General features: G+C 42.9%; 1 protein-coding gene across 2 annotated transcripts in view; it reads left to right on the top strand.

Annotated features, from left to right (window-relative positions):
- Positions 1–4,848: 4,848 nt before the first annotated feature.
- Positions 4,849–18,670, top strand: part of LOC138292886 (uncharacterized) — a 52,413-nt gene continuing 38,591 nt past the window's right edge. For both annotated transcript variants that reach the window (XM_069231738.1, XM_069231739.1), the window contains exon 1: positions 4,849–4,900. In XM_069231738.1, coding sequence (XP_069087839.1) covers positions 4,889–4,900 — 12 coding nt within the window. In that variant the 5' untranslated portion in view covers positions 4,849–4,888. The remainder of the gene's footprint in view (positions 4,901–18,670) is intronic.

Genomic DNA, 18,670 nt, shown 5'->3' on the forward strand with positions numbered 1-18,670 from the left:
TGGCCTGCCATCTAGCGTGGTGCACAGATGAACGGCACCTACCCAACATTGGTAACAGTTGTGCTGAGCATGTCGCCACAGAGGCAGGGGAGTAACAGCGAAAAATAACTGTGTTGCTTCTAGGGTGACCACCTGGCTGTAAATTTCACGGACTGCCCATAATTTCACCCTGCCATCCGTTGACCTTTTGGTGAAAGGCTACAATTACGGACAAATCGCCCTTCCATCTGTTGTCGTGATGAAAGGCTTAACGGACGGCATTTGTCCATAATTTTAGCCTTTCACCAAAAGGACAACAGACAGCAGGGCGAAATTACAGGCAGATTAGTTTCCCCAGCTGGATTTAAAGGCAGGGAGGCTCATGTGCTCTGAGGGAGGGAGGGGCAGGCAGATAAGAAACAGACCTTCTTGCCAGGGTGTCTCCTTCCCTAAAGAAATGCAGAAGTCGGCAACTTGCAAAAAAACTTGCATTTACTTTAACCAAAGGAGTCACTTGAAGCTTTCTGATGGCAAAGATATTTTCTTTTAGAGAGGTATTGTAATGGTGTTCCAAGGTGAGCTGTGGAGTGTGTGGTTTTAATGGAGTGTTATAAAAAAATGTTAGTACTAGGTATCAATTGTATATTATTCAAATCTGTATTTGAGAAGCTCTTTTTTTATTTAATCGAAATGTATTTGCGCATTTTGTAGCAGCCTATATTATGACGTAATTATATAGCGCTTACTAACCTTGACGAGTTGTTGAATGCATGTTTAAAATAAGGATTTACATATTCACAGTTCATTCAGGGACCTCGGTACCTCATAGTACTAAAAAACATTGGCAAAGCCAATAGGTCTTGTCTACACAAGAGTCATTGGCTTTGCCAATGTGTTTTAGCCATGTTATACACCAGAGTGGCTGCTGTTCAGCATGGCTAAAAGTTAGTGGCATGGTGGTGTGGAGTGTAGTAGAGTGGCATAGGAGCAGTGGCGAAGTGCCCAGTGGTGCAGGGTACAGTGCAGTGGGCTACAGTGCACATGTTTAGGGTGCAGTGGTTTCGATTATTTAAGGTGGTTGTAAGCAAGGAGTTGATCGGGGTGAAGATGGTAGTCTGCCTCAAGGGTTAGGAAATTTAGTAGCTCACTGTCCAGAAACAAATCCCACAATTTTAGGATACCTGCAGCATGCTACTGATGGAGTTCCCCTGAGCACAGCCGTCCTGTGCGAGTGGGAAGGCTTAGCAAAGGTAGTGCAGGAGCATAGGGTTTCTTCATGTCAGTGAGTTTACAGGTTCTAGCAAGGCGAGAAAGCTGTGCATGATAACCCCGGATGGTGATCTGTAGAATGGTCAGTAGGAAACAATGAGCAGTGCATTAAGCCTTCCTTAAAAGTCTTTACTGGTAAACCCTCATCTCATGCAGGGAGGTGGGCAGAAAGCCAGCGAGCCACCCATTTGACCTGTGCAGCTGAATAATAGCATTCTAAGTCAAGAAGACCTGATCCACCCGCAGTCACTGGTAGCTTTAGAGTGGAAAGAGCTACTCGACGGCACCGCAGCGACCAAATCAGATGTGTGGCATGTATGAAAAAGGAATGAAGGACGAGCAGGGGAAGGTTTGCAAAACAATACTGTCATTGGGGTAGCACACCATCTTCACTAGTGGCACGTGGCCCACTACAGAAAGCAGAAGAGAAGACCAAAAAGCAAACTAGGCTTGGAGGGACCGTGAAGCTCTGCCGAGATTTCCATCCTGCAAATCAGTGGGAGAATAGTAGATATTAATCACTAGGTATCAAAAGCTAACTGGTTACCAGTTCAATCTGAAATCTAATTATATATAAAGGGGAAAACAGTGCCATATGTTAAAGAAATACTAATTACATTTTAAAATTCTTACATTTGTATGTGCAATTTACATCCCAAATATTTTGAAGATTCTATGTGTACTTGACACTTAGAGATAACCCAGGTCACTAGTTTGGCTTTTGCTCAATTTCAAAACCATTTAAAGACATGGACAAAGTGGGTAATTGCCTTGCACAACCTTGCAAGGGGTCTGGCCCCTGCTCACCCTTCCCAAGCACGAACAGCGTACCATTGCACCAGAAGAGTTTGCCAAGGTAGATGGGGGTTGCTTGTGCAACCACTTGACAGTGCCTCTTCTGTTTCTCTCCTGTGTGCAGAGACAACTCCCCAGGTACCCAATACCTTCTGTTAGTCCTGGTGGACCCACCTTGTCTGATTTTAGGAATTGTCCGACCTTGTTCTCTTCCTTATTTATCCAGTTATTAGCAACAATCCCTTGAATCACTAGCTGTGGATCGCCCATTTGATCTCAATTTCCTCCTCCTCTTTTATTATCTTTGATTGGTAGCCCTGGCTCCCATTTCTGAGATAAACGTAGAGTCCCAGACATACACTCTAGTGCTGTGAGATTACAGACAAGTTGTGGGTACCTCACATCCTGAAATTAGGTGTGAGACTGTCACCCACACCATCTGCCCTGCCTCTTTAATTTTTTTTTTAGGGTGAAAGTCCATGGGCGGTTGGGTTAAGCCAGATGTTTTTGTTCAATTTGTTTAAACTAGCATAGGGTTAATTACCTTAAGGTTTCCCAAACTGTTTGCCAGGGGTTTTAAAATGTTCAGAAACATAATAAAAATGTTGCTGTTACTTTCTCTTCAAGAAAGATTGGGTAGCTTTGGGTAGGGGTGATGGCCTTTCCGCAGTACTGAAGGGCATTCATTTACTACTGAACAAGGACGTAATGTGACACCTGAATGTAGCATACCAGGAGGCAATCACAAAAAGACCACAGTGAATAAATAGTGCTATGTTAAAAAAGAGTAAATAAATAACCTGACAACATAGTGAGGCATGGTTTCTCTTGCGTGTGTCTGTAAATCTGACGTTTGTTCTTGAATTTCTGTCCTAATTTTGACCCTTTGTCTTGAATTTTTGTACTGAATTTTGACCCTTTGTGCTGAATTGTTTATAGTCCTGTCCCGAATTTGCCTCAATGCCAGGTGGTCACCCTAGTCGCTTCACCCTTCTTTCTGATGACAGATGAGTGCTTCCGGAACAGGCCGGCAGGTCCTTCCGGGTCCTTTATGAGTCAAATCTGTGATGGGCCAAAACACAGAACTCTTCCACAATTGCATTAACCAACAACGTTACTTTACCATTATTATAATCCCTTGAAAATTGCCGGGCATACAAAGATCTCTGCAGCAGCTGTAAGGTATTTTGGCACCAGCCTTTTTGTGACCAATTAAGTAAATTAGAATAGATTTCCTTGCACTTTTGTCCTTTTTGCTAATTTCTCCTGCCATGCCTTAAACCCAGGGGCTATGTTAAACCGCCCCTACCCTCACTTCAGCAGCTACAGCAGGGGTGGGGTTCTTGATGGACCTCTTCTGTCTGCAACTCAGCAAAGGCTCATAATAAACCTAAAATGATAGGAGGATGAGTGAGTGGATGAATGGATGTGTGAATTGGTGGATGGATGGGTGAGTGAAAGGGTGGATGGACAGCTACATGGATGAATGAGTGAAAGTATGGATGTAAGGATGGATGAGTGAAAGGGAAGAAGGATTATTGGATGGATGAGTGAGTGAAAAGGTGGATTTATGAGTGAAAAGGTGGATGGATGGATGAAAGGATGAATGGATGAGTGAATGAAAAGGTGGATGGCTGAGTAAAAGGGAGGGTAGATGATGGCTGGATGAAAGGCTGGACGGACGGATGAGTGGAAGGGTGAAAGGATGGACTGGTGAGCAGATAGATGGACTAAAAGGCTGGATGAATGGATGAGTGAAAGGGTGAATGGATGGATGAAAGGGAGAGTAGATGGATGGATGGGTGAAAGGGTAGGTGGATGGATGAGGGAAAGGGTGAATGGAAGGACAGATGAGTGAAAGGGTGGATGGATGAGTGAGTGAGTGAAAGGACAGATGGAAGGGTGAAAGGGTAAATGGGTGGCTGGAGGAGTAGATGAATGGGTAAAGAGTGGATGGATGAGTAAAAAGGAGGATACCTGGAGTGAAAGGGTGGATGGATGGTTGAGGCAACAGGGTGGATGGATGGTTGGAGCGAAAGGGTGGATGGATGAGCAAAAGGATGGATGCATGATTGAACGATGGAAGGATGTATGGATGAAAAGGGATGACTGAGTAAAAGGTGAATGGATGGATATGTTTGATGGATAGATTTGAATTTGGATGAGCGGATGGATGGACGAAATCGTGACAGACTGAATGCTGGATGAAAGACAATAGATAACAGAATGTGTAGATGAAATGGTGGACATATGCTGGTGGGTGGAAGGATGAATGGATAGATGCTTGGATGGAAGAAACAAGCAAGCTCTTTGGGGAGGGTCGCAATGACTTCCTTCACTTGCTTGGTGCCATAACAGCTTTGGTTCAGAATTATTATCATTTAAATTTTCTGGCTACTATCTTGCTTGAACCCCCTGAATAAATATTTTCCAATTCCAGCATTATCCTGGCTTGCTAAAATGAGTATCACTTGGATTGAGTGATTATAGTTATATTAAAAATGGTCCAGGCAAAACAGTTTTGTGAAAGTACTTTGCAAATAAAATTATTCTTCTGCAATGTATTGCTAATGGGTGCCACAGAACAACGGGTTCGACTATGATAAAAAAGAAACTCTACAACTGCCAAAATGCACCGACTTGTATGTGAAATCTCGCACACCCATAAAGTGGCCTCATTTCTCTTTGTTTATCGTCGTTCACAGTCAGTGGGTGATGGATGAGGCTGTAGTGCCACCTACAGGAGGCCTACTTCAGCGCACTCTGTACTAGCTACAAACACAGACACTTCCCTAGCAACGGGATACTGAGAGACTCACAACAAGGGACTGAACAGAAATTCGGCATGAGCAGCGCGGTGAGTTCCAGCCCTCTATTAACAGGGTCTCTGCAACGACCCTCAAGCTCACTCTTCCACACCAGTCTCTCTGACAGAACCCCCTCAAACTAACTTGCTTCATCCCGGGCCCTTCTCTACGGCTTCTGGTGCCCCCCTCAAACTCTGTGCTCCGCCCCTATCTACAGGCCGTATGCTCTTTGCTAGCGCCCTCTTCACCCTCCCTCCCCCACCCTTTCTTGTCTTACCCGCCTTCATTTTCTTTATCCAGCTCTCACTGCCCAATATCCACTTCTTCCCGCTCTTCCATCTTTTGTCTACTGCAGTGCCTCGAAGTCAGATTTCATCTAATTGGCCCTACATTCCAATAATATTATTTTCTTGTACAGCCCTCCCACCTAATTCTTTACCCTTCAGGCTCCAGTTGCATTCTCTCCCTTAAACAATTGCTATCTATCTATCTATCTATCTATCTATCTATCTATCTATCTATCTATCTATCTATCTATCTATTTTTCCTTCCACACTAAACTCTCTCCTCTCACCCCTTGCACCACACCAACCCAAACCAAACCAGTCTTTTGGCAAGTGACTTTGGACCCGATTTAGAGTTTGGCGGACGAGGTTACTCAGTCACAAACGTGATGGATATCCCGCCTGCCTCATTACAATTCCATTATGTCCTGTGGACATCATAATACAGTGGACGGAATGTCCGTCTCATTTGTGATGGAGCAACTTGTCCGCCAAACTCTAAATCAGGCCCTTTGCCTCTAATTTATGTTCCTCATTCCGATTTCTCTTGCTACGCTACTCACTGCCCCCGCCCGTCTTACTGCTTTCTTCTGTACCCCCCTCCTACTCCATCCATCTCGACAGGCAGATGCCCATTTGGCCAGCTGCATTGAAGATTCCAGGGCTGATCTCCAGCTGATTTAGGGTTCCATTATTGCATTAGATCACGACCCCTCCTTTCTTCTCCACCAAAACAGTACAGACAGCAAAGTTCAATAATGCTTTTCCTCAAAAATCAAGGGGCATATTTATACTTTTTGATGCAAAACTGCACTAACGCAGTTTTGCATCAAAAAGTTTAGCATTGGCTTGCGCCATTTGTGAGCGCAAGCTGTGCGCCATATTTATGGAATGGTGCAAGCCGGCGCAAAGGGTGGGCTAGTGTAAAAAAAAAAAAAATGACATTAGCCAGGTGGGGGTGGCAGTATGGGAGAAGGGGGTTTTGCACCAAGAAATTACTTAGGCTGGTTAAAGGCGAAAAAAATGCCTCTAACCAACCTAGTGTGATTTTCTGACGCAAAACCATCCATACCACATGACTCCTGTCTTACAAAAGACAGGAGTCATGCCCACCACCCCAGTGTCCAGCACAGATAAGCAGTGTCCCCTGGCCATGGCCACTGCACCCTGTGCCTTGCAGGGGGGCCCCAAGGTGGACCCCCAATGGCACTCCAATTAAAAAAAGAAATATTTACCTATACTTACCTGGGATGGAGGAGGCCACCAGTGGTCCCATTCCATGGTGTTTAACCATGGAAATGGGTCTACAGGTCCCCTAACACCTGGTCTGACGAGGCGTTAAATAATGGTGCAAAGCAAGCTTTGCACCATTATTTAGCCCATCCTCCTACCCGTGCGTCATGTTAGCATGGGTAGATAAATATGGGGCTATGGGGTTAACACCATTTTTTAGACGGAAAGGCTTACCTTGCGTCTCATTGACACAAGGTAGGTTTGCACATCTAAAAAATGATGCAGACTCCAATATTTTTACGTTAGACATGGAGTTAGATTTGCGTCAATTTTGCATTAAAAAAATGACGCAAATTTGGTGCAAATGGAGTATAAATATGCCACTGAGTCTTTATACTTTCGATTCTCTCCAAACTCTTTGGCCATAACCCCCTGTTAGCCTTTTTACCCAAAATGCTTAAAAGAAGCAGTGGTAATTCCACTGCCTAGGAAAATTGGCTGTCCCCCTAATGTATCCTGTTTTCTAATTTCCTTTCTTCCAAATACCTTATGTTCAACCAGTTTACCCTTTCGTTACCCCCCAAAAGGTTTTACACGCTAAAGGCTTGCATGTTTTACGGAATGTTTCCTTTCTCTCGTAACCTGTGGACCCCTGGGGGTCAGTGACTCCTACTCAGTGTGTGTGTATATGTATATGTGTATATATATATATATATATCAAATACACTTCCTTAAATAAACATTAAGGCTCCAGCACTCCACGAAGCCTGAATTGTTAAAAGAATGGGCAGAACATAATGCATCCAGCTCTGCAGGGATGATGAAGATACTGATCAAATATGCCCATATAGAAAGAGAGAAAATCTTAGAGAAAATTGACGATATTACCAAATTAATTGAGACTTTTGCTGATAAAAAGTTGGTTGAATCATTGCACAAAGCTATGGAGGAGCGATTAAGTAAAATTGAGGAAGAAATAATTTCAAAAAATCACGTAAATTTAACAGGGACACTTTTGATTATGAAACAGGTCAAATATATACATTTGCCAAGAAATTTGATTATTGGAGACAACTAAAAGGCAAAGAATCAAGTAAGAAAGATTTTGACACGGAAAGGAAAATTTCTAATGTGGGAACTAGCGAGAGTTCTGATACAGATTTTGAAGAATCGACACGGGTCAAGTCACATACTTCATTGCAAGATGAATTTGATTTTTTAAGGAGAGACCGAAGAACAAATCACAGACCCTGGAGGGGAGGAATCAGACCAAGAGGAAGAGGCAGAGGCAGAAGAGACGAGGGGGTAAGAGAAATCTCAACCGACGAAGGAGGAAAGATGACTCGAAGCAACAAGCGATACTAGGAGATGATAAGACTGTGGTGAATTTGTTGAATGTCGAATTAGACGAAGAAGATAAAGAAAATTTGCGATTAGGCCTTTCTTACTGCCAGCCCCATGACTTTGATTACGTACAAACTCGCATAGACTTGTTTTTATTCATAAGAAAATTAAAATTATTTAAAATTCATTCAAACAAGAACAAAATGATATTACCACAGGGAGTGAACATTGAACAATCAGGGTCCTCAATTGAGAGTCACATCAGTCAGAACTTACTCATTGAAGATGTGATGTTAATCAAGGATCTTTGGGAACTGGAAGAGGGTTCCATGGAAGAATTTAGTGAAGAACAAGTAATTACCAGACTGGAATCAGAGGGCATATGTCTGGATCGAGAAGGGTCATCAGGGCTGAAGCCCAAGTCTAGAACTATTCCCGCATACAGTGGAGATATAATTGATCAATTTTCTGACACTTTAACTAAAGGTCTTAAGATCCTGAGGGCTCAGACAGCCAAGAAAGCAAACACACAGACCAGTAGGTACCACAATACACTGAAAAAATTGTCTAACAATCCTGAAATTGTGGTGCGAGGCTCTGACAAAGGAGGAAATGTTGTAATATGGCCTAAACAACAATACATGGAGGAGGCTTACACACAGTTAAATGATCCTGGATGTTACAAAAGAATTGACTTGGAATATGTGGCAAATGTTAAAACAAGTTTTGATTTAGAATTGTTACAATGGAGAGATAGAGGTCTTTTAAGTGAACAAGAATATAAGTTTCTCAAAGTAGAATTTCCTAAATTACCTGTGTTCTATTTAATACCCAAGATCCACAAAAACGCATGTAAACCACCTGGGAGGCCCATTGTATCTATCAAAGGGAGTTTGTTTGAATTTGTATCCCAGTATTTAGATGCATATTTACAACCTTTGGTTAGAAACCTATCATCTTACCTACGGGACAGCAGTGATTTTTTAAGAATGATTTTTGATATTAGCTGGGAGAAAGATTTCCTTCTGATGACGCTAGATGTAACGGCGTTATACACAAGTATTCCGCATCATTTGGGAATCCAGGCAGTTGACTATTTTCTAAAAAAGCGATCTATCAACTTTTATCAGCACAGCAAAATGCTACTAGAAATGATCACATGGTGTTTACAACATAACATGTTTTATTTTAATAATGAGATATTCGAGCAGGTATGCGGTACAGCGATGGGAACCTGCTTTGCTCCTAGTTATGCCAATCTTTTCATGGGGTGGTGGGAAGAACAGATTTTAAATAATTCTCCCCTAGACAAATGGAGTGACAATATTATTATGTGGCTCAGGTACATTGATGATATCTTTATAATTTGGAAGGGAGACTTAACCACTGCCCATGAATTTATCAAAGAAATCAATGACAACACTTGCAATTTGAGATTCACAGGCAAGATTGATTCGCAAAAGATTGAGTTTTTAGATATATCAGTGATCGTAATGGACGATAGAATTGAGACAACACTACACAGGAAGAGCACAGCTGGAAACAGTATATTACATGCCAAAAGTTATCATCCACAGCCATTGAAACATAATATTCCTTATGGAGAGTTGTTAAGAGCAAAAAGGATTTGTAGTACAGAACAAAATTATGCTAATGTAGAGAGTGAAATGATAGAAAGATTGAAACAGAGAGGCTATGCCAATGAGGTTTTAGAGAACACTGTTAGAAGAGTAAAATCCCGAATGAGGGAACAGTTACTATTTACGACAAATAATAAAACTAATGTGCTGGACATCAAGAATGACAAAAAACACAATGATACGGGGATCGTGAGATTTATTACTACATTTAATACTGCACATGACTCCGTAAGAAAGTTACTGCAACAACATTGGCATATGCTCAAAAGTGATCCAGTTATAGGCACACTAATAAGCAATAGGCCCACCATAACTTATAGAAAGGGAAAATCAATGAAAGATTTGTTGGTCAAAAATGATGTGAGACAAGAGAAACCATCGATTAAGAGTTGGTTAAAGGCACCAGATGGATTTTTCAAATGCACCAAGTGTAAGGCATGTAAAAATGGGGAAAACATCAAAACTATTCAATTAACCGACAGAACTACACATACCATCAAAGGCAGATACGACTGCAAAAGTGACTATGTAGTTTATATTTTAAAATGTAGTTGCCCCAAGCTATATGTAGGTAGCACCAAACTCCAAGTGCACAAAAGAATTTTACAACATTTAAGGGCCATAGTTAATAGAGATGGGTCTTACCCGGTTGCCCGACACATCCATGAATTTCATGGAGGTCGCATGGAAGAAGTTAAATATAGTGTAATAGATGGAATCAGGAAGGATATCCGTGGAGGAGATAGGGAAAAACAGCTGAGGAGATTAGAGTCTAGATATATATTGGCATTCGATTCAAGAGAACCAGTGGGGCTTAACTCGAGTGAAGAGTTATACATACATTTAGGTTAGCATTGTTAAATTATGGATTACTTTTCATTAATGATATGAATAAGTTTATTATAACGTGTTAACTATTTTTTGAGATGGTGAATGAGTATATGGGAATCTTTTTCATTTTAATAATTGTCCCTACAAACAATGCCCTACTGAATATTAATATCAATGTGATTGGACCTGGTGGATTTCTCATACATATTTTCTTCAGATGAATACACACAGCAGTTTCCCAGAGACAAATATCTTATTTCATTCATTAATATTTACTAAGATGTGTAAAGTTTCATTATTGTTTCTTTGATATCTTTATGTGTGTACTTGTTCATTTTGTCATGTTTATTAGCATATTGGGGCACTAGGTTTATATATTTTTTCATATAATTCACAAATTTTTTCTCAAATGGAGTATAATGTAGTGGTTATTTAATTTTCAAAGGGAGTGTACTGCTTTAAATCAATGTTACTACTAAGGATATTTAAAGGGGGCCAAAATGGCGGCCCGCAGGTTGAAGAAGGCGGTCACGCCGAAACGCGTTCCTGCTCGGTTATAATAAACCTTTCTAACCTTCGTGGAGTGCTGGAGCCTTAATGTTTATTTAAGGAAGTGTATTTGAAGTACAAGACGAGGTGGCGTGCGTCTAAGTCCAAGCACCATCGGCGATTAGGTGCAGAGAGAGAAGCGCCAAACGAAGTGTTTATATATATATATATATATATATATATATATATATATATATATATATATATATATATAATATATATATAACAGCCAAACATAAAATAGAACATTTTAAACTGTTCTGTACGTGTGAAGGAATTTGAATTTGGAGGCTAAAGATTAAGTTGGTATCATTAGCTGGATTTGTGGGAGCAGCCAAGGACAACAAACAGAATATAGTATGGATGATGAGTGTCCTCAATTGATGCACTGACAAAAAGACTGCCAGACTCGTAGTGGCGGTCGGACTGCAGCGGCTGTGGCGGTCTGACTGCCACATTACGACACTGGCGGTCCAGCCGCCAGTGGCCGACATCTGCACCAGGATCTCTGATCATGACGGGATGATGGCAGTCTTGGTTGTGATCAGCCAGGGCAACGCTGAAGTCAGCACCATCCTGATCATTACAATCTTGTTCTCCGTTCTGACCGCCATAAAAAGGCTGGTGGAGAACAAGTGCAAGGGGACACAGGGGGACCCATGGCACGGGCAGTGCAGGGGTTCCCCCTGCACAGCACCCTTGAAATGCACACTGTCTGCTGTGCAGAAAGTGCACATTTCAAGGGTGCTGGTGCACCCTGCATGCACCAGCTCTGCCGCTGGCTCAATTATGAGCTGGGAACAATGCTACTGCACCTTTCCCACTGGGCCGACGGGTGGAAATCTAGGTCCCTTCCTGTCAGCCCAGTGGGAAAGTTGTAATGGGGATGTTTCCGACCACTAACCTTGTAATGACCCCCAAAGTGTAATACAAGAGTCTAGTATATTGCTTTGTCTTTTAAAATTAAAAAACAAATTAGAAAAACTTAAACATCGTGATAAAACTAAAAGTTTGCTTTTTCTATATTTGTTTGTTGTGCATTTAATCAAATATTTAATCATTTGTGAATCTTTTTGATGTATACTTGTTTCTTTATTTTATGTATTGTTTTGAGGTTTAAATTGTAAAGACAGCTTAGACTGGAGTTCTGAGCTTCCTGTAATGACTTAGAGCACGATTACGAATTTGGCAGTCCGAGGACCGCCAAACTTGTATTGGCGGTCGGACGGCCTCACTCCTGACGGTCCGACTGCCAGATTATGATCCTGGTGGTTGCACCACCAGTAGACCGCCACCTCCAACGGGATCAGGGGTCTTGACGGGTTGGCGGCAGTCAGAGTTGTGGTCAGCCATGGCAGTGCGAGTTCAGCACCGCCCTGCAGATCACAACTCCACTTTCTGCCAGCTTTTCCATGGCGGTGGCACCGCCAAGAAAAGTCTGGCAGAAGCCAGTGTTGGCGGCCACAGGGGGCCCCTGCACTGCCCACGACCATGTCCTGGGCAGTGCAGCGGCTCCCCTGCCAGTACCCTCGGAATGGGCACACATTCCTAGGGTGCTTGTGTGCTACGGCATTGACCTCAGTTCCCTAAGGGAGCCAAGGCCAATGCCATCGCACTGGTTTCACCAGGCTGACCGGCAGAAATGTAGTAATACAATGTTTCTACAAGTCAGGCCAGTGGAAACATTGTAATACGACAGGAGGGGGGACGGTTGGGAGGCCGCTGGCTTGATAACAGCCTCATCTCCGGGGCTTTGGCTGTCCGACAGTCGGACCACCAAAGTCGTAATCAGGCCCTTAGTGTGAGTTCCTGTTATTCCGGTAATGAGTCAGTGGGGGTTCCTGGGTTCCAGTAATTACAGAGCAGGAGTCCAAATAATTCAAAAGGTTAAGGACTTCTCACATACATGTTAATATTGGTTCTTACTACAGCTTTACATTCTCTGATTGCATGCTGTCTCAGAAAGCCTCCCCCTATGATATTCCTTTAGCCTTACTTGAAAATTGACTTTTATTTACAACGCTTAATTGATTCCTCTCCTTTCTGCCTTCAGAGTGACCCTGTCCTTACCTTTCTTCCTCTCCATGACTCTTCTTTCTGACCGTAACCTTCTCGGGTGCATGGTTGTCTCCCTTGATTGCCACTATCGTATATATGCAAATAGGTCACACTTCATTTCGTAGGTAACAAGGTCCCCTTCCTTAAAGCCCTATCCCTGCAACCTACAAAAATTAATCTCCACCAACCTATCTATGCATCTCATCAATCGTTTTTCACCTGGACCCTATTAATTTAATCTACCACAAAGGAATGAGTAAATGCAAAGAATTGTTTCTGGTGGCACATGACTAATTCCAATAACCAAAAATAACCAATAAAGAATGGATTACCCCAAGTTTCAGATTGGTGTATTATTCAGTATAAAGTGATTCAATGCCTCATCAGGGGTAGTAGGTGCTATAAAAATGCAAATAGCATACAAAACATATTTGAACCACTGCAATCAAGGTAGTGGTAACATCACTCCACAAAAACTGCCTTTATACAGTGGTCAGACTTCATCACCACATTTACTGTAGCTATGGTCAACGTTTCCACGACAATGACAACACTGATCTCCCAAGGTATTTCTGGCATCTCATAACTTCTCCTGTATCTTGTCTGATCCAAATTCTGGTGTGTAATGTCATCCTCATCTGGCAGTGAGCGTTTTGCAGGAAGCAGTTAAGGGCCACCATCTTTTTCTCGTTACACTAATTTCCTTGCCAGTTACACCTTGGACTCTTCAGTATTCTCGTTGACCAGTAAAGTGTCTTTTCATTTCCCATCATCACCACTCACTTTGAGCATAGAAGTCCTGATTATCTCATAACTTTGTGATGCTGGAAGCTTCTCCACTACACCTCATGCTTTACTCTTTTAACAACTTAGTGATTGACTTCCTATCATCCACTGCCCCCATTGCCTTACATTATGCCAAATTCTAATTCGAAAATCTTTATTTTTATGGTGAATTAAAACCATACAAATACATTTTATGAAGACATAAAAGTAAAACTTACAAAAAACTCCTGCTTGGGAAGTTTGTTGCAGTACTGGACCTCTCTCTTTTAGTAAAGAATCTTAAAATGTGTTAATGGTAGCTGGAGCAAAATTGATGATTGGTCTTTTGCAACTTTCTAAATGAAATGTCCATTTATATTACAAGTCTACTCAACAAAAATACACACCTATTCTATATAATGTAGGGTCACAGTTAAATCTGATTCATCATTCTCAATACACCTTTACAAATCCATTTGTGCTGCCCTCATCTTATGTATTAGACGTTTACTGATAATAGCATTTAAATGTATTGCTGGCTAACAAGCTTTCCTGCTAGTGCTGTAAGACTTTCTTCAGAAATATTTTTGCAAACCTCTGGGCTTGTTTTTCCACCACAAAATTGCAGACTTGAGAGGCAGAATAGTAACTGAGATTTTGTTTAAAAAATGTTGATGTTATTATTCAAAGTAAATGCAAGTCAGAATTTAAAAGTTTCATCCCTTTGCTGTCCAATGACATCAAATCAATTGTTGCTAATTTATTACCAATGGAGGCTAAATTAGATGCTTTCCTATCTTCATTGGGTAAGCGTAACATATAACTTGAAGGTTTTAATGTCATGCTTGGTAAATTCTTTCCTTTTAGAGGCTGGTATCCCACAGAACTATTATACTAACTCTAATAAAGCAAGCATTGACAAAGCCAAGAGATCTGGCTAAAAGCAAAAATATTTTTAAATCCCAAAAAGCACACATTGCCATAGCAATTCCTAGCACTGAAGGGAACTGCGCCAACGCAGTTGTGCGTCAAAAAATCTAACGCCATTCTGAAGCGCCATGCGGGCGCCGTATTTATTCAATGACGTTAGCCGGCGGAGCTGCCTGGTGTGCGTGAAAAAAAATGACGTACACCAGGCAGCGCCGGCGTAGGGGAATATGGAGCTTGGGCGCCAAAAAATGGGGCAAGTCAGGTTGAGGCAAAATTTTCGCCTCAACCCGATTTGCGCCATTTTTTTTAACTCCCAACCCCCATTGAAATGACTCCTGTCTTAGCAAAGACAGGAGTCATGCCCCCTTATGTCCCCTGGACATGGTCATTGGGCATAGTGGCATGTAGGGGGGCACAAATCAGGCCCCCCTATGCCACAAAAAAAAAAAGAAATGACTTTCCTGAACTTACCTTATGTTCCCTGGGATGGGTCCCTCCATCCTTAGGCGTCCTCCTGGGGTTGGCAAAGGTGACAGGGGGGGTCCCTGGGGGCATGGGAGGGCACCTCTGGGCTCCTTCCGAGCCCACAGGTCTCTTAACACCTGCCCTGACCAGGCGCTAAAAAACTACGCTAAAGCGGCTGGACGTCATTTTTTTTGACCCGCCCACTCCCGGGCGTGATTTTTGCCCGGGAGTGTAAATACGGCGCACATGCCTCAGAGTCAATTTTTTAGACGGGAACGCCTACCTTGCATATCATTAACGCAAAGTAGGTGTCCACGCTAAAAAGTAACGCAAACTCCATGGACTTTGGCGCTAGACGCGTCTAACACTAGAGTATAAATATGGAGTTAGTTTTGCTTCGAATATGCGTTAAAAAAAACTACGCAAATCCGGCGCAAACGGAGTATAAATATGCCCCTTTATTCTTTTTGTTCTCTTACTCACCCATGTGTTTTTGTCCCACTTCACAACTCTCACCCATGAGTTGCTGTTCCCCCCCACATCACTCGCTCACCTGTGTGCTTCTGTACCCCCTACCCACTATGTTGCTCTCATTTGTTAGTACAAGCTTCTCCACCACCATCCTCCATGTTACAGCCCTCCACGACCCGCTACAGGACCCCATTAACATATGGCCACCAGAGACCCGGGCCAGTGTTTGCAGGCCCCTCCTGTCTGCCCACTCAAAATCTGGTTGACCATTGTCCCTGGCTTTCTGCAGGGTGAAGGCTCTTAGGGGCATATTTATGAGCCCCTAGCGCCACCTTGCACCACATTAGCGTAGTTTTGTTTTTTATGTTAATGTCGTCCAACAAGTCCAAAATCCTCACGCCATATTTACAAAGTGGCACAATACATGCATTGCGCCACTTTGTAACTCTTTGTGCCACATTATGCCTGTACCAGGCATAATGTATGCAAAGGGGGTGTTCCTCTGTTATGGGCCCGAAAAAATGGCGCAAGGAAATCTACCACACTTCCTTGCATCATTTTTTACGGCACTTTTAACTCCTGCTCAGAGCAGGTGTTGAAATGGGGCTTCCATTACTTATAATAGGCCCCTATGTACTCTGCAGGAGTAGCGGCAATATTTTGGTGCTACTCCTGCAGAGTACATCTATAGCGTCAATAAAAATGACGTTATTGCCCCCTACCCTGCCCCATGGTGCGGTGTATCTTAGATAGGGGGCACACATTGTAGCAGTAGGGGGGCGCATAGAAAGTGGCGCTGCACTAGGCGCAGCCCCACTTTCCTTAGATATGCCCCTATGACTCTGCTGCCTACAACATGCACAAAGGAGTGTGGATTTGCTCTGCATTGTTCGCCACACCTTTCCAATCAAATTGACAGCTAAATGAATGTATCTTGCTGCCCCCCGAGTGGGTGCATGCCCTGTGTGCCCCCAACCACCTTCCTTCTCTATCTCTACAGCATCACTGGATGTAAATAACTCTTCCCTGTCCTTGTCACTGCTTTCTGTTTGACCTCTGCCCTCCCCAAACTTTCATCGCGCTGAAATAACTTTAGCATGGGGTTGGGATACTTGCGATTTGGCTTTTTAGTTTAGACTAACAAAATAAAGTGGCTATTTTTTTCAGAGGGCTGCCCACACCATATTGAGCAGCCCATCTCCTTCCGTGGTTTATTCATTTATGAAAGTATCTTGTCTCGCTCAGATTTACAGAATTAGTTCTAATCATGCAAAGCACTCAAAAGCCCTCGGGCCGAGCTTTCGCTATACAAAACTGCAAAAAATAAAAATGTGGGCACCGGGAATGGGATATTGCTTTCTTACCTTAGCTTAATATTGTTGGCTCATTCACAACAGAGCCTAGAGATGCAGCCAAGGTAGAGCCGAGTATATCCAGGTTAACACAGAATTAATTTCCGTCTGGAGCACACGTTGCTGTTGAGGCACCTGGGCTGCGGTCGCTGCTTCCAGTGCAGAGTTAACTTTAATCCACACACATGCAACAAGATTGTTTATAAAACTGTTACTATCCAGAGTGCAATATGTGAAGCACTACAGCTGACCTATGGGCACAGATAAAAAGAGAGAGAGGAAAAGGGACCTGAGCAATAGTTTCCAAGAAACTATTCACACACACAAGTGCCTAGGTCACATGAAAGGAGGATCCACCTCTGGAGTCATATTTACCCATGCAGAGGGTATTGATAACGATATTTGCAGAGCTCATGTTACCCACGTTTTTTCTGTGGTATGCTTCATGATTGGTGAGCTCTCCATGCAAGGATTGCTGACTGTCACCTTGATGGACTCAACCAGTCCTTGGAGTTCCAAATCATTTTTGACTGGATAAAAGCAGGGATGTGTTATAAAAATATCTTGGGTATACCCTAAAGTTATTACTTTTATTTGGTGTGTACCCTAAGTATGATTTGAAGGTTCTTTGTAAAATATTTAATGACAATCAATGTTTCATCCATCCATAATGTCTTGCCAACATGTTTCGATCTAATTATGTGCCCAAACAGACACTGGCCTTCCTCAGGGCTCCTATAATCCATGCTTAGTGTGCATTCTAAATCATGCAATAGAATGAGGCATAGGGCTCTCAAACCTGTTTCTAAATGTTTTTCATGAAACATATAAACAACAATTGTTAAAAATATTGTATTAATATTGGATTTCATATATTCCCCCCTTAAACACAGTGGACGCTGCAAATCAAATAAACTATGGACCTGATTTAGGGCTTGGCGGAGAGGGTACTCCATCACAATGATGACAAAGTACCCTCGCCTCCAAAATGGACATCTGCCCACCTCATTTAGAGTTGAGCAGACCTTCAGAATGTCACCCAGTTTAGAGTAGTTGTTCGAACGGCCAGTTTTTACATTCACATATGAAAAATGGGAACAATAAGAGAAAGTAAAAGGTTTTAAATGAAACCACATCATGAGAGAAAACTTCCATGGTAAATGGGGGGGGGAGCTCATTAGTGTTTTCATGTTCAAAAAACGAAAATTCCGCTTTGGAATTTTGTTCTTGAAAATAAAAAAAACATATTGAAAGTGTATCAGATGGCATCGTCAGGTTGAGGTATTTGTACAGCATACTTGCAATACATTGACAGGAACCACAGTAATGAGAGTACCTGCCAATGTTAAGAGAGGTCTGCTGGATATCTCTAAGGGGCTCAATATGAGTTTGGTGGTCAGACAAGCCAAACGCCAAACTCGCCGAGATGAGACGGCCATCAACCCAGCGGCCTCACCCCGCCGTATTACAATGTTCCCACCGGGCTGACCGGTAGGAACATTTTATTACGCGTTCCCGCCATTCAGCCCAGCGGAAACATTGCTACGGTATTGGTCTTGGCTCCCTTAAAGGAGCCGAAGCCAATACCGTAGTACACCAGCACCCTCGGAATGTCCACTGTATGCAAAGCAGACCAGACATAGCGCCATCCGAGGGTGTTGGGAAGGGGGACCCTGCACTGCCTATGCCATGGGCAGTGCAGGGGCCCTGCTGAGGCCCTCTGCACTGTGTTTCTGCCAGACTTTTCATAGCGGGCTCCCTGACTCATGCTCCGGGCAGGCACTGCAGTCCCCTGGCAATCCGACCACCAGGGTTATAAAGTGGCAGTCGGAATTCCAGGAGTGCGGCGGGCCGAACACCACCATGAGTCAGCTGGTCCTTGGACCGCCAGACTCGAT

The sequence above is a fragment of the Pleurodeles waltl genome, chromosome 4_2, assembly GCF_031143425.1.
Source record: "Pleurodeles waltl isolate 20211129_DDA chromosome 4_2, aPleWal1.hap1.20221129, whole genome shotgun sequence".
Lineage (NCBI taxonomy): Eukaryota > Metazoa > Chordata > Amphibia > Caudata > Salamandridae > Pleurodeles > Pleurodeles waltl.